General features: G+C 44.2%; 1 protein-coding gene and 1 long non-coding RNA gene across 3 annotated transcripts in view; one reads left to right on the top strand and one right to left on the bottom strand.

Annotated features, from left to right (window-relative positions):
• LOC138296599 (uncharacterized) overlaps window positions 1-25,223 on the top strand; it is a 433,062-nt gene that overhangs the window by 339,401 nt on the left and 68,438 nt on the right. The window lies entirely within an intron of this gene.
• The window catches only part of MBOAT2 (membrane bound O-acyltransferase domain containing 2), an 841,228-nt gene that overhangs the window by 214,439 nt on the left and 601,566 nt on the right, over window positions 1-25,223 (bottom strand). For both annotated transcript variants that reach the window (XM_069235893.1, XM_069235894.1), the window contains one exon: window positions 5,128-5,183. In XM_069235893.1, coding sequence (XP_069091994.1) covers window positions 5,128-5,183 — 56 coding nt within the window. The remainder of the gene's footprint in view (window positions 1-5,127; window positions 5,184-25,223) is intronic.

Below are 25,223 nucleotides of genomic sequence, written 5' to 3' on the forward strand. Positions count from 1 at the left end.
GTAATGCCTTGGGGTCTCATGACTAAGCTGTTGACTTTGGAACCTGGATTTTAATCCTAGCTCCAGCACTTGACTAGAAATTGTATGATGCTGGGCAAATCACTTAATCTCTCTGCACATAGAAATGTACACATGTGACATGTAATTGAAGTGTAAATATGTGAAATTTGGTGTTACTTTGCAAGACAATTGCAAAGGATGTGTACGATCTTGTAACATCTCTCAGCAACCCCCATTAAAGTACAGCACTATGTTTCTACCCCAGTAACTTCAAACTATTTAAATAACAGAACAAAAGAACTATTAAATCAAACTAAGTTCTGGCAAATGATCTCCTAAAAACTAGAGTTTCAACCATTTGTTCGGGGAGAACCCAATCCTTTTTTGTATAACCGTACACAAAACCTAATTTGTGGCTACACTTCCCAAAGATCCTTAGCAGAGAACTGCATTGCCCTGTGTAAAACAGTTTTTAAACTCTTCCAATGTTTACCAAGTTATTCATGCAATTCGATTAAGACCATAATTTTCGCAGTATTGTTTCCTAATATTTCTTAGGAGGAGACCCCAAAACACTTCAAAGCCTACAAACCTTTGAAATATTTGCAAGATTGTTGCTGGATATATGTGCCTTAACTTTTGAAATTAATGTTCAAAAACTTTGGAAATAAACATTCAGCCACTTGTAAATTGCTCTTTAAATTAAATGTTCATCACCATTAATGGCTTACACTGTGCTTTAGCATGCATTTATGCTGTAGCTGTATTTCATAAATAAATATTATTAATATCTAAACACATGCACACATATATACTACTTGTATCAATATCTATATCTGTTACTGGTATATACATTATAGTAAGGCGATCTATAAAGTTTTAGTTCATGTTTCTTCCATTTTGCCAACATATTTACATCCTTAAGTTTTTTTGTGGGTTGGATGTTGCTCACCATTTGATTTCTCATCCAAATATTGCCATTGCAAATTAAAGGTTTGGGAAGCTTGATTAGGATGTGGGACATTAACACATTTTCTTTGCCCTGTGGCTTTCCTTACAGCAAAATTCAGATTTTCAAGTAATTCTGTTCACCCAGGCCTTACCAGAAATGAGGCAAGGCTGAAGGTTCGGTGGTGACAATAAGACACTCTGGTCTAAATGAATCAATATTCTGTTATTGTCGGCACTGGATATGGTGGAGAATCCAAAATATATAATCAGTTGTGATTATTGTTTTGACCTAGATGTTGAGTATGTACGTATGTGGTGTTTCTATATTGTAAACCTAGCCAATAAGCAACAGAGTGCTGCATAGTGTCAACGATAGGCATAAAGTCAATGAGTGATAGGAGAGGGAGAAGGTCTTGTTAAGTAGTGCATTGTGATGTAGTGTTATTTTAGTAAGTGTTGTTGTCTTGTTACAGTCTGATGGTGTCCTGACAGCAGGTGTGCCGAGAACCATCAGAGATAGTGAGCTTGTTTGCAAGAGAGGTAGGGTGCCGTTCGCAATGATAGACGATAATAAAGAACATCACACTGTTCTGTTGAGGTGGATGATTCAAAAGAGGATAGACTGACTTCTATTTTGCACACAAAAATATATATATATATATATACTGATACCTTTATGCCAATCTCACTTAGATGGGTGATCAAGGAGTTAAGATCCACAGTATCAAATGCCAGTAGTTTGTACAAATGTGGATCCATTTCTTGCAAACCCTGATTTGCCTAATGTCATCCACTGCCAGCAACAGCATTGTTTCAGTGACTTGGTCCAAACGAAAGCCCAACTGCCAGCTGTCTAAGGCACCTTACTTTTTTTTTTCTCTCACTGGAAAGCTGCTTAGTCACCACTCTCACAATTAACTTTGCTAAAAAGGATAGTAGCGTTATTGGAAAGTACTTTTCTACTGCCGTACTGTCAAATGATTTCTTCTTTTTACAGAGGCGTCATCGCTCCTTTATTCCATGATACAGGAATGGTACCTTCCTTTTTACTTTGCAGGTTCAGAACGCTTTAACTTGGAGGAGCCTACCCTCGTGTTAGTGTTTGAATGGGGGGGGGGGGGAGATAGAGGAACCTACACTGCATGTTTTTCAGCAGCAATGGAAAAATTGCTGCAAGCGGAGCGCGCAAGAAAACTACATTTCCAATGCAAATGCTTCATAGGTTGTAGGTCAATGTCAACAGCCTTCTCATAATAATGAGTAAAGGAAAACGGCGGTTCAGCTGCATACAAATAGCTCACAGACCAGGCAGGACGCTAGGACAACCAAAGTGCACGGAAGAAAATGTGGCATAAACTAAATAGCAACCAAAGGAGATGTAGTAAATTACAATTCAGAAGCTATGTAGTTTAATTCTGATACATTCCTACCTTGATGCACCACAAAAAGCAGTGATAACATGAAAACATAGCAGTGTACCACTTTTAAGAAAAGCAATTATTTGATGTAAAAAAAGGCGAAATATGCAAATAGTTTTGAAGAAATTTAGGGGAAGTTCAAAGTGTGAGCTATAGAAACAATACACACAAATTAACAAAAACAAATCAGCTGATGGAATATGTGAAAATAGCCCAAATCGAGTGGACTAGAAGAGATACAAGTCACATCAAGTGCAAAGATACTTAGTTTTAGGACAGATTTTCCATGCAGCATTGTAATATAAAAGAACAAAGGCAAATGAAAAAGATCAGATTTTTCTATTAAAACAAAAATCCGAGCTAACAAAACACCAGAGCTCAGGAAATAACTCTGCCATTAGAACTTAGCCCAAATAAAGGCAAACATTGTAATAAGTAACCTGGAATAGACTTCTTTGTTGGTCATTTATTGGTTGCAATTTTAAAAAAAGATGACCGCAGATCTGTGGGCTATTAACTTTTAGCTCCTAGGAACACAATAACAAATGCTCATTTAGAAAAAGTCGAAAGTGCGATAAAGCCATGTTAAATGCATGATGCTTCACCGCTCACTTAACAGTTCTGTGATTGAAAGTAACATGAATGGACCGAATTAAAAAGTGTGGGAACACCAGATTCAGTTCATGAAAACTGTGACGCTAACCGCAACTTGCTATGTGAAAAATGCGAACACACTGTGATATCCCCCCTTTAAAGTTAAATTCACATCAATAATGTGAATAATAACTGGGTGGCATCACAATGTCCGAATTGTGGCAAATATAGCAAGCAACTCTAAAGAAGTGGCTCGGTTGCATCAGAAAGCGCTATGCTAAGAGCGTTGACTGGTTAGGGCAGCATTCCAGATGTCAGGAAGCAGGCTTCCCGGACACCATACCCAGGCCACATTCTGGGGGATTCTGAATATTCTGAAATTCACTAAAGCCGATGAAAATGCCTCTTTGTTATGTTGAATCTTTGTCTGCTGGGGGGCCCAGTGAATGAAAGCAACTCTTATTTGAAAAACCTGCTTTATACAATAGCCATCTTTTTGCTGAAAGTTAACAGACAAAGCAAGCTTGGCAGTGCAGACAAACACATTTGATACTTACCTGATAAGCTCTTTCAAAGGTTCGTATATCACCCACCTACCCTCATACCCTCCAGAAAAAAACGAAAAAAAACCTGTTTATGTCTTGATTTAAATACTATTATGATCCTTGAATTATGGTATCCCCATCTGTAATGTGACTGGGTATTTCTTTTTACATCGTTTTATTTTCTCCTTAATAATTTGATATTGCCAGCATCTCGAGAAGCCGTCTTTGTGTTACATCCGTGCCCGTTTGTGTGCCTGTTGTCACATGCCCCCGCCTGGTCTGTGCTCACGCGCTCACTCTCTTTGAACGCGCTCTTCGGTCTTGGCCCCAGTGCCCAGTGTTTCACCTATTCCTGTGACAAGCCACAGCTATTCAACATTTCTATTACTGAGGAGCCTCATTTGGTCCAGATTTTTTACGCTTCCTTTCATTCTCTATTTCGCGTCCGTCTGTCAACAGAGTTCTGGACTGAGCTTGCTTCATGCTACTAGGGATCCCTATTCACTCCTATGAACACGAAGGCAAGCGGGGAACGCTTCTTATTTATTCTATTTAAAGATTGTCCATGTCACCAAAATGCCGTAGGTGTACTTTACATATCACACATTTTATTACATAAGAACCATTTAAAATAACCTATCTTTCGAGTTCAGTGGAATTGGAATATATAAAAGTGAACCCTGATACGCAGGGGGAGGGGGGCTGAGATCCTTGGGGTTGGGGGCGGTGTGTCAAGGGAAGGTCACTTGGGAGCAATTATCTTTATTTTTAAGTGGTGTTATATTGTTTTTTTTACCTTTAATTAAAACTCAATTAAATTAGTCACAAAAAAATGAAACCTACACAAATATTCTTGTCACAGACGGTGAGATCATGGTACTGCTGACTTGCTGTCTCTATTATTCCAGACATTATCTGACGTGTTTCTTGCTGTCAAGAACAGACGGTTGTGTTTTTAAATTAGATGACAGGGAGTTCCGAAATTGAGCAGCCATTGTACTGAACAACTTCTGATTGTGTGCTTGGAACGATTGGGACTTCTAGATAGAGTAGGTTTCAGCTTCTGAGTTCCCTTTGGCTTCTACATATGGCAAGCAGGTTTGCCAAGTAAAGGGATTCTTTAAGTGAGTAGCTTCATAAGCCAGGCGCCCAATGATTGATGGGAACCGCAGGGGCGACCTGACCAATATAAAGTGATCTGTGTGACACAAGATAATTGAACTCCAAATCTATGGTATCTGTAAATGTTTGGAGCACGATAGACTCACACGTAACCTTTTCCTCATACTTAAGCACACGTAACCTTTTCCTCATACTAAAGCACACGTAACCTTTTCCTTATACTTAAGCACACGTAACCTTTTCCTCATACTAAAGCACACGTAACATTTTCCTCATACTAAAGCACACGTAACCTTTTCCTCATACTTAAGAAAACTAGAAGGGTCAACCTTGTAGTCACAGTAAAGGCATGGATAATCAATAGTGTTGAAGCATTTGTATACATCTGTTGCTATTTATGGTTTTCTGTCCAATACATCATATATATGACACAAAACAACAAAACAAATGAGGAGAATAATCAATAAATTATTACATATGTGTGATCTTAGCCTTACCATCGTGAATCTCAAAAGCCAAACTTGTAATCTTCTGCGTGATTATCATCATCGGGCTGCGTGGTAAGGGAAAAAAGTACACTGTTTTACCATGACAGTTGGATCAATTATAAAATAGTGAAATGTAGATTTTAACTCAACTCTAATATGATTTAGTAACTGTTTACTGCCTTTGTTTTATACCTTTTTATTGTATTCAAAACATACATGCCATACAATTTCCACATTAGTTCAATTATAACTGTTCCACATAACTTGTTCAATAGTAGCCTCATCATTGTGTAGCAAGTACCCAATAAACACCCACAGTTTAAAGCCTGGCACACGTTAATCACCCACCCTGAAACCCCTCTACACACCTGTACATTGATATTATTCTCCACAATACTTCCCATGACAAGTATGCACACGTTGTTGGCTATGGAAATCACTATTTCACTCTACCTCATACACCTACTGATGTGACAATATGATCCTTCGCAGCGAAATCTGGCCAAAAGTCTGCACTATCCTCAATCTTCCCTCTATAAATTCCACTCATTATAGTTACCTATTTGTAAGCCCCTCCAGTACAACAGTTCATCTCACTGTATGCTACTCAGTGCTCAATGCGCATCAGTCCTTCCCTGTTCTATCCACTAGTCCCTAAAGACTGATAGGTAGAGTTCATGGTGGCCTACCATCCGGAAGGTAATTCAGTAGTCTAATCATCTCAGCCCATGTCATGAGATAATCACATTTTTCGTCCGACGAGTCTGCATCAGCAACTCCTTGACTGTGGCCCATTTTATCATGTCCTGTGTCGATGTAACCTTTTTTGACGGCTGGACACTAAGCCAGTGCATAGCTATTGTCCTCTTTGTGTGGACAACCCTATCAACAATTATTTTTTTTTTCCTCTTTTCTTTTTGGGCAGAAGATCCAAAAGGCAGTGTCGAATCATATGCTGCATCTGTCAGCCTGTGTGTGCCAGCCTAGCCAGCATATCTGACGAGACACCTCTCACCTCCAGATATTTGCTGTGCTTTCAACCTCTATTAGCACTGAGGATTCTAGATCGGAATGCAATCCGCTTTCCACAGTCCGACAGACCATGGTTCACCAGCAAAAGTGGGCCCCATTTTCTTAGCCATTGGCGCTATTTTCACATATTGAAGGAAATTACTGATCCCTAGTTGAAAACCTCTTGGGCGCCAGCAAAGCTCAACATTCCCTTATCAGGGTACAGGTCTGCCAGTGTCTAACAACTAACCCCTCCTACCCGTCAATTCCATTTTCCAACGTTCCACTGACATGCTGTGAGCAATTTGTGCAAAGCAATAACCACTCCATATCTGTATGCCTGGTGCAAATGGAGGCCATTGTAAAGTCTTGTTAAGCGCTTTGACGCATATCCCACAAACTGCCTTATGACAAAAGGGGGAAGAGGGGGAACCCCACTGTTCCATATCAATAAGCTATCTGATGCATGGCTGGTATGTGTTCCCTGCAGCAATCTTCTTTCCGTAATGATCATCTTCTTCCAGCCAGTGCACAACATGCTGAAGCTGAGCTGACATGAATATGGTTTCTTGCCCAGTATCGCCAGACTTCCTTTGGCCCATTCCCTATTCAATGTAGTCAGTTTGATTCTACTTTGCTTTCAGCTGAGATCAGCGCAGCCAGTAGCAAATCCAATCCCACAAACACCTTTTGCGACATTTCAACCATTAAACCGTACAAAAACATAAAGGCACTGTTGTAGAAAAAACATTTCAGCTAATGCTACTCTGCCCACTGTGTTTTACAAAATTTTTAAAGCGCTTGAAGCCCTATCACAAAACGGCCATATTGAGTAGATAGCTCTCAGAGGCATCATGAGAAATGGGTCTTCCCAGATATTGAAAGGGCTGTGACAATCCAATCAAGGCCTACCACTGGCACATTAGGAGCTGTTGAACCTCCACACCTGGGGTCTACTGAGCGGTAGCAGCTTTGACTTATGGTGAATACGTGTAATCCCTATAGTTCCCTGAATTCTCCAAGGGATGTAATAATATTAGAATTGGGTAAGGTGGCTGTCGGACATAGATGAAAGTATCATCTGTGTATATCGACACAACATGACTGGTCTTGCCCACCTGAATCCCCCATAGCAGCAACACATTCCTGAGTTGGCAAGCCAGCGTTCCATGACGAGGGCAAACAATAGAGGACACCCCTGCCTCTTTACCAGCTCCAGGGCAAACTGTGTTGAGGCCATACAACCAGTGCACACTGTTACCAATTGGTTTGTATATAACAACGTAACACATGAGACATAATAGCACCCTAGTCCCACAGGAGCCAGTACCTCCCACATATACTCCCAATTTACAGTATCAAAGGCTTGTCAATCTAAAGTAGGACCAAGGTAAACTCGTCATTGGGGAGGCCCAGGCTGTGGTTTGAGCAGGGGATGCCGGAGTGCGGGGCCCACAGGTCCCGGTGTGAGCAGCGGCTCGGTGAAGTCATCTGATGAAGACATTGGTGAGACCAGGGTTGAAGTGCGAAGCCTGGCAATGCAACTCCGTGCGGTGTCAGCAGGTCACGGTGCAGCCCATCGGCGTCGTTGGTGGAGTCGTAGTGGTTTCTCCTCTTGAACAGCACAAAACACACAGTTCCCAGTGCTGCAGGTTGAGGAAACTGAAGTCTTTGGTGTCCCTGAGACTTCCAACAGGAGGCAAGCTCTACTCCAAGCCCTTGGAGAACTTTCTCAAGCAGGACACACAGCAAAGTTCACCCTTTGCACTCCTTTCAAGGAGAAGCAGCAACTGCAGGCCAGTCCAGCAAAGCAACACTGCAAAGGAACAGTACTCCTCCTCCAGCTGTTCATCTCTTCTCCTTGCAGAGGTTCTTCTCGATTCCAGAAAGATTCTAAAAGTCTGGGGTTTTGGGTCTTCTTCGTATACCCCTTTTTGCCTTTGAAGTTGACAAACTTCAAAGCAAAGTCTCAAGTGTTTGCAAGATCCTTCCTTGTCCAGGCCAGGCCCCAGACGCACACCAGGGGGTTGGAGACTGCATTGTGTGAGGGCAGGCACAGTCCTTTCAGGTGCAAGCGACCACTCCTTCCTCACCTCTAGCTTAGATGGCTCATCAAGATATGCAGGCTACACCCCAGCTCCCTTGGTGTCACTGTCAAGAGGAGAGGTGTGAACACAGCCCATCTGTCAAACTGACCCAGACGGAGAATCCACAAACAGGCAGAGTCACAGAATGATTTAAGCAAGAAAATGCCTATTTCTAAAAGTGGCATTTTCAAACTCACAATCTACAAACCAACTTCACTAAAAGATGCATTTTTAAATAGTGAGTTCAGAGACCCCAAACTCCACATTTCTATCTGCTCACAAAGGGAATCTGTGCTTTAAAGTTATTTAAAGGCAGCCCCCAAGTTAACCTATGCGGGAGATAGGCCTTGCAACAGTGAAATCCGAATTTGGCAGTATTTCACTGTTAGGACATGTAAAACACACCAGTACGTGTCCTAAAGTTTAAATACACTTCACCCTGCCAATGGGGCTACCTAGGGCCTAGCGTAGGGGTACCTTGCATGTACCAAAAGGAAAGGTTTGGGCCTGGCAAGTGGGTACACCTGCCAGGTCAAATTGGCAGTCTAAAACTGCACACACAGACACTGCAGTGGCAGGTCTGAGCCATGTTTACAGGGCTACTAATGTGGGTGGCACAGCCAGTGCTGTAGGCCCACTACTAGCATTTGATTTACAGGCCCTAGGCACCTCTAGTGCACTTTACTAGGGACTTACTAGTAAATCAAATATGCCAATAAGGAATACATCAATCAACAACAATACAATTGACTCAGAGAGCATATGCACTTTAGCACTGATTAGCAGTGGTAAAGTGCCCAGAGTCCTAAGCCAACAAAAACTGGTCAGAAAGATTAGGAGGAAGGAGGCAAGAAGGTTGGGGATGACCCTGCAAAAAGGGCCAGGTGCAACAATCTTCATGCACCAGCCCAAGAATTACTTCAGTCAGCCTAGTTGCTAAAACTTTACTAATCACTTCCCATCAACTTTTAAAAGCCATAAGGGGCAATATGCAGATAAAGTTGATGGATCCCCATGAGGACTACTAGTGCCTTATGCAATGACTCAGGAAGCCTCTAGTAATTTTTTGGCTAAAAGACTGTCATAGACTGATACAATTCTGGGAAGAACCCGTCCGCCCCAGGTGCTTTTGGACTGGGCAGAGACTGTATGGAGGCAATTAGTTCTTTCATAGGTGAGCATTAGGCATTTTCTGCTGATCTAGTGTAACTTTACATACAAGAAGCGCAGATGACTAAACATCTTTCTACCATACTATTGTTGTCTTTAAGATCTGCCTGAGGCAGATGTATGATTATTCTGTCCAGTTCTGCTCTCTTAGCCTTTGAACACTTTTTTTGCTTTTATTCAATGGCATCTCTTCTTCTCTAGTTGTTTGTAACTGCGACAAGGCAACTGACTTGATTAGAGCAGCGAGAAAAATATGTGTATAAGTTAATAAGAAGTAGCAAGAGGACAGATGCTTCATCGATTCATGGGGAAATGGGACATTTGGTGAGGGCTTGCAGCTACTGACTGAACTGGTTTGTCACAAGAGCTGAACCCAGACACACCAATCATCACAAGCATGCACAGTGACCATTCTGCTCTAGTGTGGGTACCCAAATTCTCAATATTCCATTTAAAAGCTGAGCTGGATACCTGCTGTCTCGATGGTAGTAAGGGTGTGGAAGTATGACATTATTTCTGTTTTGCACATGCTTTGCTAGTTCAGCAGTAAAACTAGACCTCAGTTTAAGATTGTATTGTAGCATTTATATAATGCCTTGAAATGTTCGCCCATGTAGGTAGTAAGTTACACTGGCCCGGGTTCTTGGTTTGGGAAGTGCTGTATATTGTTATGAACTTATGTGGAAAGCATTTTGGAGTCATACATGAGTGACCAGAGGTGATCTTGCCTAGGGTCTCAGAGCTCATTAAAGTGGTGGTAAGAAATGCTGGAAAAGCTTGGCTGGTAATGAATGTTGAAAATTAGCATATAGTTGAAAGGACTGTGGACCAGTCAATGTGTGTTTGGAAAGTGGCATTACCTGAGTGTTTGTGAAGTGTTCTAGTTCTGAGGGTGTCTCACTTGGTGTTGAACAATGCACAGAAATGTTCTGATGTGGAGGGTAAGTTGGGGTTTTTCATAATGACTAGTGTCCGACAGGAGTTAAAGGGAGGTTTAGTCGTTATGCTTGGCTTCACAAGATCTTGTAGTGGATTGTGAGATAAAGACTCGAATGACTGTAGATTTAGATTCTCTTTCTTTTTGTATCTGGCTGTCGCTTTAGAGCTTCAGTACTGCGACATTGAGATGTGTGGATTTTGTAATGTTTGTGCCTATGGGTTAGAACACGTTTAGAAGTCTGGTGGAGAAATTCTCTATAGGTTTACTATTTAACTACCAGGGAAGAGGAAATTATGTTGACCAGTGCCCGCTAGACACAAAATTCATAAACAGCTCTATTTTTGTGATTGAACGGAGTTGTGATCCTGTTGAAGTCTGCAATGCCTAAATTCTCATTGGGACGCTGGTTTGCCCTGTTTGAGTTAGACTAAACTATATTTTTCACTTGAATATGAGATTTAGCCTTGAGGTTCTAGTGGGGTGTCAAATGTCTGGGTTAACCAAATGAATATGCAAATAAAAGAGTCTTGGTAGAGTGAGTAGGGGCAGAACCTTTTTAAGGATGTTGTAAAAGTCATTAAGTTCACATTTGCAATGGTGAGTGCATTAAAGTCTGTTTGGTTCTCTGGTTTATGTGATTGTGAAAGTATTAGTTATGTGGTTAGGCTACAACTAATATACTCTCTACATTACAGAGTTTTAAACACATTTAATTGTAATAAATTGTGATAGTGCATTTGCTCCCTTTGATAGCCTAGAACCTTTTGGTAAGCTGCCCATACCAGTTATATACTTCACTATCATTTTCGTACACCCTGTTTGGTATAGGGATTTCCTAGTGACTTGCATCAGAAGCACATACTGTCACAAAATAAAAAGATCTGAATCTGGGAACAAATATATTACATCCTTCTTGTGTCCGTAACTATTTTACTATATAAATTTATCAACAACATATTGAACTGCCTCTATTCACAGATCAAAAAATCTTTTGATTACTCAATTGTTTGCCAGCCTGGTTTTGATTTTTCTTGGTCTTGCTGAATGACACTGAGCTATTGAAAGAAATAGACAAATAACTGAAAGGCTTTGTAGCTGTAAGTTTTTGAGTTTCACAATGGAGACTAGAGCTGGGGTGGAGTATTCAGTCCTTAAGCTAACATTAGTTTTTTTTTACTATAGTACAGTGGTGGCCCGTCCTTTAGGGCAGAGGGGTCACGCCCCCCACCTTTTGCCCCTCATGAAGAGTGTCTGTCAGGCTGAACAAAGGCCAGCCTGACGGACACTCTTAATTTTTAGCTCAGACAGCCATGCGCGATTTGCACAGACTCCTGGCTGCCTGAGCTGAACTTTGCTGGGCTGAAGACATCACAGCTCCTATGGGCGTGACCTCCAAGGCTCAGCAGAGGTGCCTCAAGGCCCTCCCCTGGGTGAAGAGGAAAGCGTTGCCCATTGACACTCACCCTGGGCGCTTCAGGTTTAAGCCCTGAAGCGCCCAGGGCGAGTGTCAATCAGTGACACTTCGTCAGCAGTCTCACTGACCCCATCCCACTCTGTGACGAGGCTGGGACTGCTGCCTTTCCTCATTGGCTGACCTAGGGTCAGCCAATGAGGGAAGGCATCAGTCTCAACCCTCCTGGGACCTGGAGGCTGAAGGTAAGTGTGTGTGTGTGATGTTTTAAATTGAATGTTTGGTGCGCGCGTGCATGTTTGAGTGTTATGAGTGTTGTTAATGGATGTGTGTGTGTGTGTGAAAGAATGAGTGTGTGTGATCTTTTAAAATGAATGTTTGGTGCATGCGTGCATGTTTGAAAGTTATGAGTGTTAATGGATGAGCGTGCGTGCGTGTGTGTGTGAAAGAATGAGTGTGTGTGAATGTTTTAAAATGAATGTTTGGTGCGTGCGTGCATGTTTGAATGGTATAAGTGTTGTTAATGGATGTGCATGCGTGCCTGTGTGTGAAAGAATGAGTGTGTGTGTGTGCTTCCCGCCCGCCCCCCTCCCTCCTAAAGCTGCCGGCCGCCACTGCTATAGTATAGTAAAATGTCTTACATTCTCCAAATGTTTAATAATAATAATATTACCAATTTCAAGAATTTTGGCATACAGAAAACAAGAAGTACTATTTACCACTTTCAACTTAACAAAGTTACTTACCTTCAGTAATGTATTTTGTAGTAAAGACTGTATCTAATAGCAGATCCCTCACCTTTTGAATATTCCCCAGGCGTCAGACTGGGAATGGAAATTTTGTTTATCAGTACCTCTGCATGCCAGTAGGTGGCACAGTGGGGATCCACACTGGCACCGTTCTGCTCCAGAAATGACGTGCGGCATCTTTACAAGTGTGTGCTGACGTCACTTGTTTTTGAAACTGTCCACATCACCAGATGCAGAACCACAACTTCAAATTGGCTGGGAGTAGTGTACAGGTTTCCTAAACTAGGGATTGTATTAATGGATGGAGTCCAATTCACAGAATGGGGAGGATAGAAGGGTTGGTGAGGAATCTGTGGTGAGACAGAATCTCTACAAGAAAGAATGTTGTCAAAGGTAAGTAACTTGTTCTCCTGATAGAGACTTTTAACTGCAGATTCCTGACTGTTTTGAATAGATACCAAAACTGTACCGATTTGGAAGTGGGTCTGTGATTTGGCTCAAACCAGAAAATCCTACAGAACCAAGAGGGCAAAATGCCCCTCTGGACGAGCCTGGCTGTACAGACATTAGTGCTTTGTGGACATAAAGAGCGATGTCCAAGTAGCTGCGTGGCAGACATCCAAGACAGGAACTCCGCATGCCAACTCAGTGGTAGAAGTTTTGTCCCAGGTGGAATGAGCCCATAATCCTCTCAGAGGCTGCTTCTTCGCCAGTGCATAGCACATCCTAATGCAGAGCATAATCGTCGGGCGATGGTCCTTTTCTGCACATCCCTGCCTATTTTTTACTCCAGCAACCCCACAGACAGAGTTTCTCTTCCTCTTTAGAGAGGTGAGACCGAGCATAGAAAGCAGATAAGTTTATGGTTTGATCAACATGGAGCGGTATCATAACTCTAGGAAGGAAGGATGCTCACTTCTTCTGATCCAGTTAGTCTGGGAAGAAGGTCATGTAAAGCGCGTTCACACCGATAGCTTGAAGCTCACATAACTACTGCGCCAGTGTTCGGGCGACAAGGAACATTGTCTTGAGGGTGAGAAGTAGCAGTGGAAACCTGTGAAGGAAGGAACGCACATCAAATATATGAGGACCAAGTTAAGGTCCCACTTTAGCATAAGAAAGGGAGAGAGAGGAAGCGGATGTTGTATAGCTCACAAAAGGTGACTTGAATAGTGAAGGTTGATCCAGCAACTGGAAAAAGGCAGAATTATCTAAAAGGTATCCTTTAATTGTGCTCAGAGCAAAGCCTTGCTGGACGAGGGACAAAACAATAATGAAATGTCAGATAACTTTGCCTGATGAGGGACTGTCTGCTGCATTCCACACCAGGCCACAAATTTGTCCCACGGATGGCAGTATACAATTTTTGTCAAAGCATGTCTGGCTGCCAAGATGACACCAACCACCTCCGGAAGAAAGTCAAAGGTCTTCAGTTGTCGCTGCTAAATCTCCAAGCATGAAGGTGAAGGTTGTAAAGGCCCAGGTGCAGAACCCTAACTGTTGCTGTCCCGAAAGGGCAGCCTGATCGGAAAACAGATACTCATACCCCGGAGCTCTGGATACCATAATCTCTGTGTCCAATTCAGGGCCACTAGAATGACTTGGGCCTGGTCGGTCCTGATCTTCATAACACAAGGCAGAATCATCAGGAAGTGATACAGCAGTCCCGAGTTCCACTCTAGACGGAACGCATCTCCTAGCAAGAGACCCATTGGAAACTACAATGCACAGATCTGCTGACATTGCATGTCTTCAGTGGTGGAGAATAGATTGAGCCAAGGTTCTCCCCATTTCTGGAAGAGGACTTGTGCCACCTCCGAATGTAACTGCCATTCGGGATCTGCAATACGTCAACGGCTGAGTTAGTCTGCCATGGCATTCAAGGATCCTGCCAGGTGGGTCACTACCAGGAAAATTCCTTGATGGTTCAGCCACTCCAGAGGCACAAGGCCTTCTGACAGAGGGTCTTGTTACCCCCACCCTGCCCTTGTTTGTTGCAATACCACATGGCAGTGGTGTTGACTGCAAGTACTTGTACCAGCCTTATTCTGTTGTACAGGAGGAAGACTGTGAGAAAACAGGGCTGATTGCAGAGGCCCCCTAACTTTTTGCCCCCATTTTCCACTTTTTGCTGGTGTTTTCCTGACTCTGATGGTGCCCTGGGTACTGCTAACCAGTCCCAGGGCCTGTGCTCTGTGTAAAATGGATATGCAAATTAGGCTAATTCTAATTGGCTAAGTTAACCTACCTATAAGTCCCTAGTATATGGTAGGGCATGTAGGTTTAGGGACCACAGCATAGGTGGTGCACCCATAGGTGCACTGCTGAGGCGCCCAGTGTCATTTTAAAGGCAGGCCTGCCTTGCTGGCTGCTTTTAAAATAAAGTTATATGCAAATTCGACTTTGGAATTAAAAGTAGTTCCAAAGTCTTAAACTACCTTATTTTTACATATAAGTCACCCCTAAGGTGTGCCCTATGTGCCCCTAGGGCTGGGTGCCATGTAACTATAAGCAGGGACTTTATAAAAATAGATTTATAAACCCTGGTGAGGTAAAAACAGCCAAATTCGTTTTTCCCTCATTGAAGTAAATGGCCTTCATAGGCTAGAATGGGGAGACTTTATTTTAAATTTTAAAGTCTCCTTAAATGTTGCATACCAAGAATTTGGTATCAAATTAATTGTTGTAATAAATCCCACAACTTCCAGTTGTTGGATTTAATATAACTTGTTCAGGTAAAAAGTTTTAGACTTTACCTAAAAAGTTGCCAATTTCAGCCCTGCATTGTTTTTGCTGCTGTGCTCTGATTGGCCAGCCTGCAGCAGCTTAGCCAAGCTGCCTTGATGAGGTGTGAAGTGGCCTGGCTTCACACAAAGGAATGTGCCTGTGGGAGAGAATCTCCCCTCAGCAGATGGTGAGGCAGGAAGGGGGAGGGCTGCCAAACTGGTCTTCAAAGGCAGAGAAGAACATTTGGAGCACCCAGCAACACCCCCACATCCTGCAACCCCAGACCACTAGGTGCCCCCTTGATTAGATTAGGAGAGGGCAGGAGAGGGGTGTGTTTATGATTTTTAGCCACACCAGTGGGTGGGCTCAGCCAGATGTAACCTCCAAAAATCAGATTCAGCCATGATGGATTTTTAGAGAATGTTGCCTTCTGGGATGGATTTTTGCCACACTTCCCAGGAAGTGGTCATCACAGGGGGACGACCCTGTACCTGATTGGAGAACCAGGACCCCCCTGCTTTTCACCCAGGAGCAAGGATAAAACTGGCAGACCTGCACCCACTCCTCAGATCCCCACAAGATTTCAACAAGAAAGAACTAAAGGAGAAGAAGGACTGCCCTGCTGGACCCCTGGCCTGCACCTGGAACCTGCACTCAGAAGGATTGCACCAGCTGCACACTTGGGCTTCACCACAAGAAGGACTTTGCCTGGCTTCAACTGGTTCAAGGAGGGACTCCCTGTTTGCTACAGGTGAAAAATTGCTATCCAGAGTCCCCTGCACCAACTCCTGAAGAAAGTGACCAGCTGACCACTGTCCAGTGGCCAAAAAGGAGTTTGCGCCAGGAGCATTCTGGGAGTTGTAGTCCGCACCCCCCAAGGACCATCACAGAACTTCTGGACCCTTGGGGTGAGCTGTGGACCCCAAAAGAACCTTAAAAGAACATCTGGGTGAAGCCCCAGAAGTTTAGAGAATATTTGAGAATTTTTTTTTAAAAGCTCCATAGAGGGACCGACCCTCCGCGGAAATTCTAGCCGGCTTGCCTCAACTGCGACCCGGCCTGATTTGGTGGTTCGTCCCGGTAAAGAAAAATCTCCGAAAAAGAGACTAAGTCCAAAGGTAAAAAGTTGACCGGGACCTCCCAGCCATCGTATCCGAGAAGGGCTCCATGGACGTCGGATCAAGATCCAGGTTTACCCCGGTCGAAGGATTTTCACCTCGAAAAAACGACTAAGTCCGAAGGTAAAAATCTCCATCCAGCATCGCGTATCCGGAGAAGGGCTCCAGGAGGTCGGATACGACTGGCAGGTTCATCCCGGTGAAGAAAATCTTCAAAATAAAGACTAAGTCAGAAGGTAACTTTTTAACCAAGGCCTCCCGCGACCTGTAGCCGAGCAGGGCTCCATCGCGGTCGGCCTGAAACTTTTACTTTGCCCCGGTCGAGGTGCAACCAGATGACCCGATTGGCACTTTTTGTTTCTAAGCGCTAGAAAAATAATAATTCTTTAAAAATTCATATCTCCGGTTCCCTTTATCCGATTTTATTCGTTTTGGTGTCAATTTAAAGATAAAAATATAAACTATTTTTATAAATTGGTTTTGGATTTTTAAACTGTTTCCTGTGTTTTATTTAATTACTGTTTTGTGATATTTGAATGCTTTACACATTGTCCCCTAAGTTAAGCCTTGACGCTCGTTGCCAAGCTACCAAGGGTTGAGCTGGGGTTAATTTACTGAGACCTAACTGGACCTAAGTGGAGGTTAGTGGCTTGTTGCTAGGTGTAGGTATTTACCTGCCCTTACCAATAACCCATTTTCCAACATTTTCCATGCCAAGTGGGTGGCCCTCAACTCCAGAAGGTTGATATGAAGCTGTGAGTACGCCAGAGACCAGAGGCCTCTGATCTCCACCTCTCCCAGATGGCTACCCCAACCCAGGACTGACGCATCAGTGACTACTGTCAGCTCTAGGCTGGTGAAAGAAATTGGGTTTTTGGTTGGCTAGGGTAGGCACCTCAGCCAGGCAGGCATCACTCTAGTCAGGGCAAGAAAGCTACATGCCCAAGAGAGCCCCTGCTCACCCCCATGGTAACTTGACATGAGCAGAGGAAATGTGTAAAGCGTTTGCACAACATACACAGCCCAGTGACACAATAAAATAGACCTCTGGACTGTAGACTAAAACAACACAAGTCAATAATAAGTTGCCAAACAGGCAATTGTCAAATCATCAGCATCATGAACGCAAATATAAGACACATGTCCCATAACGCATATGTCGTAGAACACTTCCTCCCACTGCATACAAGCCAAACCCTGAAAATATGTGTGTCACCCCAACATGGCAAGCACGTCATCTGTCATCACATCAGGTCATGAAAATACAGCAGTGAGAGAAACACATGTATTATTACACACCCCTGGTCATAGGTAAAGCACTGCCTTGGTCAATCCCCACTATATCTACATCCGAGTTACCAATTACCCTCATAAGTACACAGGTATGGTGCACCTGCACCTCTGTTACATGGTAAGTGGTATTTTATGTGTTCCCCGTAGGAGATAGGGACGCCTCCTATGGTAACCCAAAACAAATGGCAGGCTCCAAGGCCTCTGCGCATCTATTTCAGGTACTACGGTACCTTTAGTACGTAGGGCAAAACCTCAATTGGGCCTTATTGTAGGCTCACCGTGTCCTGCCCCTGAGGTCCCATGGTCGTGAGTTATGCCCCCACCGAGGGGGGTAAAGCTGCCACACTGAAGGATTCGGCAGGGAGACCATGCACGATCCCCTCACACACACCACACCAACTTCCGCAGTGTTCCTCCATCTGTGAGGGAAGGGAGACCTCCTGGAGCCTCCTTGAAATCCCCCGCTCAGCCATGCTACCCTCTCCAAGGGGGTGAGTGGATCGAGGGAGAGCACCCTCCCACTGTAGAGTGTATGAGAAGGACTCGCTAGGTCCTCCCCTCTGTGCCAATGAAGCACAGTCCCCCCTCACTGCTTCACATAGCCACCATGCTCCTTTTGGGTTGAAGGCCGGAAGAATTAGGGGGGGAGGGAGAAAGCGCAACGATCCTCATGCACTCCTGGGCCTGCTGAAAGGCCACGGTGCTCTCCCCTTTGCTTTGGCCGGGTCACAGCAGTGATTATACTAATGGAGGTGCTTGCTTGTGCTCTGGGGCACTGAATGGTGCACTTTGTCTGCGCTGCTGAGGAACAGCGTTTCACACCCTGGCAGTGAAGAGGATGAAAGAACACCTGCTCCTCGTAACTGGGGAAGTGCTCCTCACAATGGGCTCCTTCTAAATATAGCACTTCCAGGCACTGCCAATCGCAGTGCGCACCACAGGCTTAACCTCCAAGAAATCCTCCTGGACTCCAGAACAGCGCACTCCAGGCGATAAAATATAGAAAACACAGTGGACAAGGGCGCCCCACACAGCCCCTGGAGACACCCGAGTGGCACAGCACAGGGAACCAGGCCATGGCTTAAACTCAACCTGTATGTTTAATTAATTACATTATCATGATTAATAAGAGCAATATGACTAAAAAATTATAAAAAATGTTTTTAAAAAATTGACTATGCTCTAACAACTGCCATACAGTAGCTATATAATGTAACTAGTTCATATAATTAATGTATGACTTTTTTTAAGATTCATTTTTGTCTAATTTAAGTGTATTACTAAATGTTTTCACTGGCATTATGCTTTCATGCACTGGTTCTTTTCTTTTCCTTTTCCTTTTCCTTTTCTTCCTCCTTCTATTTTCTCTTCGGGATTTTTAGGTACCTGATATCTCACTATTATCAAACTGATTTTTGAAATTTCTCATAAACGTCCTTATATAGGTTTTATCTATCGCACAACATAGGTGACTTTTTTCGTAGAAAATTCTGCCGTTTTATTCACACTTTGGTGATTTTAGAACTTCTATCGGTATTTTTCACCATTACTTTTTCACCAACACTATTAATAGGCTTTTCCTTTGTCTTCTAGCCTTGAGAAAGCCCCGGCTTATAATGCCAGAGGGGGCGAAACACGTGTTGGCTACTTCTTTTCCTTTCTTCTTGAGCCATTATTTTGAATTTTACTTTTATTGAAGGATACAAAAGTGACTTTTTTTCTTGAGCGTTTGGAAGCGAAAAAACAATGCAATAAACTTTGATTTGGATTACTCGGCTACTTCTTTTCCTTTCTTCTTGAGCCATTATTTTGGATTTTACTTTTACTGAAGGATACAAAAGTGACTTTTTTTCTTGAACGTTTGGAAGCGAAAAAACAATGCAATAAACTTTGATTTGGATTACTCAAAGAATCTCGAGTGGGGCTTTACCTCTCTTTGATGGTGTACATTCTACTTTAGAGGACGTTTGGGTCCCTGTCCTCTGGTCGAGTCCCCCATCCTTCTGAACCAGGCATTTACACAGGAGAATAGTACTTTGGACCCTCTCCATTTCTGGAGCTTTGCATTTCAGGCAAATAAATTTTGATTCCACGTCCTGGTGGAAGTAAACTGCGCACACAGGCTCTGCAGTGGCAGCCCTAAGACAAGCTTGAAAGGCTACACCTGTGGGTGGTGCAATCTGCGCTGCAGGCCCACTAGTAGCATTACATTTACAGGCCCTGGGTATAGGGGATACCACTGTACAAGGGACTTACAGGTAAATTAAATGTGCCAATCAGGTGTAAGCCAATCATACCAAGTTTAGAAGGGAAAGCACATGCACTTTAGCACTGATCAGCAGTGATAAAGTGTTCAGAGTCCTAAAGCCAACAAAAAGAGGGTCAGAAAAATAGGAGGAGGAAGGCAAAAAGTTTGGGGATGACCATGCAAAAAGGGCCAAGTACAACAGCTGGGTAGGGAGAGAGATCCGCTACTGACCCAATCACGGACCAGTAGCCACCACTACAGATCTTTGCAGTCTCCTCTGAAATCTGGACAAGGTCAAAGTGGTCTCCTCAATGTTGGACCCACCAATACTGTAGTAGTTCCCACGACAAAGGCCGCATATGGCACCTGGTGTTCTTGACCAAGGGGATACAGCAGGCCATCAATTCCAATAGCATCCAAGTCAAACTCACTGAAATCCAAGAAAAAGGGTGAAATATCGGAATCATAGTCTGAATCTCCTGGACCCTCATTTCTGGGGAGAAGGCACCATGCCGAACCATGGCCAGAAAGGCTCTGATGACTGGAAGCCTCTGAGAAGTAGTCAGTTGTGACTTCGGCACATTGATAACAAACCCCCAACGATGACAGGCGGTTCGGCATAGTCTGAAGGTATCTGACGTCTGCCTGTGGTGGGCCTGTCTTGAACAGCCATTCGCCAAGATAGAGGAAGACTGAAACCCCTGACCTCTGAAGGTGTGCTGCTTCCACCACCATCACTTTCATTAACACCAGAGGGGCGCTGGTGAGACCGGAGCGGAGCAAAGACCTGAAAATGCTCTTGTTCCACCATGAACCACAAACAGCACCGATAGGTCTGCAGGATGGAAACACTGAAATATGGTTTCTGCAAATGCAAAGCCGCCATCCTGTGTCCAGGGTTGAGGGCTGACAAGACCTGGGCATGAGTGAGCATTCTGAATTTGTCCTTCCGGAGAAAAGAATTATGAGGGTGCAGGTCAAAAATAGTGGGAAGGCTTCAATACTTCTTCTGCAACAGAAAGCAGTGGGGATAACAACCACAACCCACTTCTGGCACAGACACCATCTTGCTAGCCCCAAAAGGGCTTGCATTTCCTTTCAGACTAAGAGATGGTCCTCTGTCTGTTGGTCCAGGATTGGTAAAAGAGGCGGCAGAGTGGTTCTGAAGGGTGAGGTGTATCTCTTCTGTACAATCTGCTTGATCCATCTGTCCAATTTTATTGCCTGTCAACCTGGCAATAATTGTTGGATTTTGCCTCTAACTGGGTGGACGTGCTCCACAAAGGGCACACTAAAGGAGTAAGGCAGGTGGGGCCAGGTGCAGGTCAGTAGACTGACTGGTTCACTGACTCTGTCTGCAGGGTCTGTGGGTGCCATGGCCTTGGCCACAAATCTGCTGGGCACATTACTAAGGCTGAATTGGCTACATGTATAGGGTACTCTGCAGCTGGTTGGAGAAGCCAGATTCGACAGATTCACCCAGGGAGTTTGTTGTGGCCTACTGTCTCTGAGCTGCTCCAAGCAGAATCTGCCTGGTCCCCAAAGAGGCGAGTCCTGTCAAAGTGCATGTCTATAACCGACGGCTTGACACAACACCAAAAACCCATCAACTGCAGACAGGCGTGCAGTCAAATGACAACATTGGTGCCAGTGGCTCGTCCAATAGAATCCATAGTATCTAGGCTACAACAAACTGTACATTTGGCCAAATCACAACCATTCTGTATATCTTGGTTCAGGACAGGTCGAAGGTTTTCTGGGACACCTTGAGCCATCAATCACCAAAAGAGTGAGAATATGGGCCTCTTCCCATAGGTGGCCACTCATTCAGACTCCCTCTCACTGGGAGTGGCTGAAAAAGTACTTGCATTAGTCAGACTGGTAGATGCCTGCACCACATTAAGCTCTCAGAAGAGGGGTGCTGAAAAAAAAAGTGAGGTCGCCCCCGTGCAGGTTGTATGTCTCGCAATGTGTCAATTTAATGCGGGGACCAGAGCAAGGTTTGGCCAGGGCCCATAGCAGAGTATTAGTGAATGACTCATTAAAAGGTACCAGGGGCTTAGTAGTGTTTTCTCCACCTCGAGATCTTCGGTCAGAACATTGGTTTTGACTCCTAAGGTGGGGAGCAGAAGGCTGATAACTTTAGCCACCCTCTGCATTACTACCCAAATAAAGCACTCTCTTCAGTGACAGGATATAGGGTGGTGAGAAAACTAGAGCCAGTAAAGGTGTAAAGTCTGCTGGACACTTGGAGGTCATCTTACCAATTCCATTCATAGAAAGGTTGGCCAATGTCATGACCTGCAACATAATGGCTTCTGGAATCAGTGCCAAACAAGGAATGCAATGTATGGGATCTTCCTTGTGGAGGTGGGATGTCAGGCGGTGTAGGTTGTGGTTTGATGGAAAAGCAGCACAGCCTTGGTCAAGGTTGTAGCAGTGTCTACTCGGAGTCGAAGAGCACAATGTCCTCTGGTGTAGATGGAGTCGGTATCAATGATACAGGAACTGGTGTGGATCATGGGAGGAGGAGCAGGTACAACAGCCAGGGAGGGTCCATTGTGGAGGTTTTGGAAGGTCCAACCGGCACTGAGGGTGATCCCACAGGCGGTATCTGCTCCTTCTGCAGGGGTGCTAGAGGGAGTCGGAAGGGATCCAATGACTCAGAGCATGGCTTTGCAGAATTCTTGGATGTGCCTTGGTGTTACAGATGGTCCTGGAAACTCAGGTTGTGCAAGGTTTTAGGATTGGCTGTGAAGTTCACCAGCTTCTGGAGAGAGATCCAGAGGTATAGTAATGCTTGTGTACTTTCTCATGAGTACAAGAGTGGTGGTAAGGGGCCGAGCCCTGCTGGGATCTTTATGTTTTTTCTTTGACTTATGACCTCGGGAACAACTCTAGTAACTTCTGGACCAGGAATCAGACCAAGACTGACCTTTGAACTTGGACGATGAGTCTACTGGTGCTTGGTGACAAAGTTTTGCCTCCTGGTGCCGTATGGCCTTCGGGTTCATTGATGAGCAGTCACTGCAGGCCTCAGAATCATGATTCGACCCCAGGTACCACAGGCAAACCCTGATGAGAGGCTACAGACCTATGCTTGTGATAGTTCTAACAAAGTTTAAAAACAGTTGTCTTGGGAAGTGACTTTCCCTTGTACACTGTAACTACTGAAGTAAACCAAGTCTCTAGGATAGCTCTTGATCCTCATCTAGTGGCGCAGGAACTAAGGGACTGATGTTAGCACATGGGAGTGGCGTCTATATCAGCTTCATTTGCAGAATAGAGTCAGTGTGGAGCCACACAGCATTACCTACAGGCTTGCAGATGTACCACTGAAAATGTTTCAGGATCCAGTCCGATGCCTGGGGAATATTCAAAAGGTGAGAATTCTGCACTTAGAAGTGTGTGTCAGAATCAAGACAAGCTGTGTAGTCTATCACCAAATTTAACATCTCAGACTGAACAAATCAGTAAATGTCAAATCTCCTATGTTCTTGCCTATTAGAGAAGAAGAGGGAGCTTGAACTCATGAACAGTTAAAACTCCTTGCACATCAATAATTGTGCCACCCTAACCACAGCAGTACACTAAGTCAGATGCAACCCCAAAACAAAACTAAGGGCCTCATTACGACTTTGGTGATCCTAAAAGCAGACCGTCAAAGCCGCGGGGAGGACACCACCGGTATCATACCGGTGGTGCTCCTACCCAAGCGTATTACAATTTTTCCCGCCGGGCTGACCAGCGAGAACACTGTATTACACGTTCCTGCTGGGCTGAATGGCAAGAACAGTGCTACGATATTGGCCTCGGCTCCGTTAAGGGAGCCAAGACTAATATAGTAGCACAACAGCACCATTAGAATGTGCACCGTGTGAAAGCAGACTACGCATTCCTATGGTGCTGGGCAGGGGGGGCCCTACACTGGCTTTCCGCCAGCCTTTCAATGGAAAGGCTGGTGGAAAGCTGAGTTGTAATCAGTCAGGCAGCGATGAGTTCAGCACCACCCTGGGTGAGCACAACTCAGATCACTGTCAGCCCATCGGGAACCATGGTACTGGCAGGGATGGAGGTCCGACCTCCAGGGTTGTAATTTGGTGGTCAGACCGCCACAGTTGCAGCGGTCGCGGCCTCATAATCAAGCCCTAAATCAAAATCATACCAGCGGTCACCAGCAACCCCTGAGAAAATGTATAAATATCATCTGAAATTTTCCTTCTCTCGCTTTCCACTTTTTCCTATTTCAACCTTCAATAAAGCTAGTCGCTACTTCAACCTGGGTAAAAGGTGGGTTTTGTCAACCACTACCCTCAAATGGACAAATAAATGGCACTGGTATGCATTCCGAGAGTTAACATTTCTTTCCTCATTTCTTGCATCTACTCCCCCCATCCACTCAATCGTGTCAGGGGTTAAGTTTTGAGAGCAGAGACTTTCTGTGCCCCTCTGTCGCTATGATTGATTTAACACTATCTCACAGATGGCCTTCTCCGGGCGCACTGATATATATATATATATATATATATATAAATATATATATTTATATATATATCAACCTTGCATAGGTCATGAGTAATGACAGTGCTCTTTTCAGGCTTATGGGTCTCAGACCTTTCTCTGGATTCTCTTCTTGTGGGTGAAAGGTATTGAGATTCAAATCATCAGTAACCAGCCAAGGATCCTCGTATTATGTGATGGTCTCAAGCTTTTAAGGCTTGTACCTGCAGCTGGACAATATAAACCACTAAACCGCTTTGAAGTTCACACATTGTAGTGTGGTTCTAAAAATTCTGGACCCATGTAATTTACTTTGCCACAGCAGTACGATTTTAGTATCAAAAGACCGATAATGACTAGTACACTAAACATGAGCATTTTCGCTCAATTCCAGCAGCGGTTTCACCTCGAAATCGCCATTTTCGTCCTGCACTCGTGGCTCCCATTTTATACACAGCAGCCATTTTTAAAAGTTGCCCTCACATAGGCTTATAATACAGTCAGATTTGATTCCAAGGACACGTACACCTTGATTGACTTCTCTCTGGCCTGGGCAAGCTGGAACCATTGCCTCAGGCCAAACCTGTTTGGTCAGTCCCTCTCCCAGTGGCCGAATCAGATAGCATCAAGGCACACCATGCCATAAAACCCTTATTATCGCTCACACACCCTGCCTAATCTTGCTCACACCTGCACCTGCTCTTTTCTTCTTCTTACTTTACGAGGGGGAGGTGCCCGTTTTTATTGGGGGTCCACACTTATCTGATGTAAAATACTAGGCCTTGCCGGGTAATTTATTATGGGTTGGATGACATGAAATATAAGGTTTCATCATGACACTGTTTTTTCCT

The sequence above is a fragment of the Pleurodeles waltl genome, chromosome 5 (assembly GCF_031143425.1).
Source record: "Pleurodeles waltl isolate 20211129_DDA chromosome 5, aPleWal1.hap1.20221129, whole genome shotgun sequence".
NCBI classification, from domain to species: domain Eukaryota; kingdom Metazoa; phylum Chordata; class Amphibia; order Caudata; family Salamandridae; genus Pleurodeles; species Pleurodeles waltl.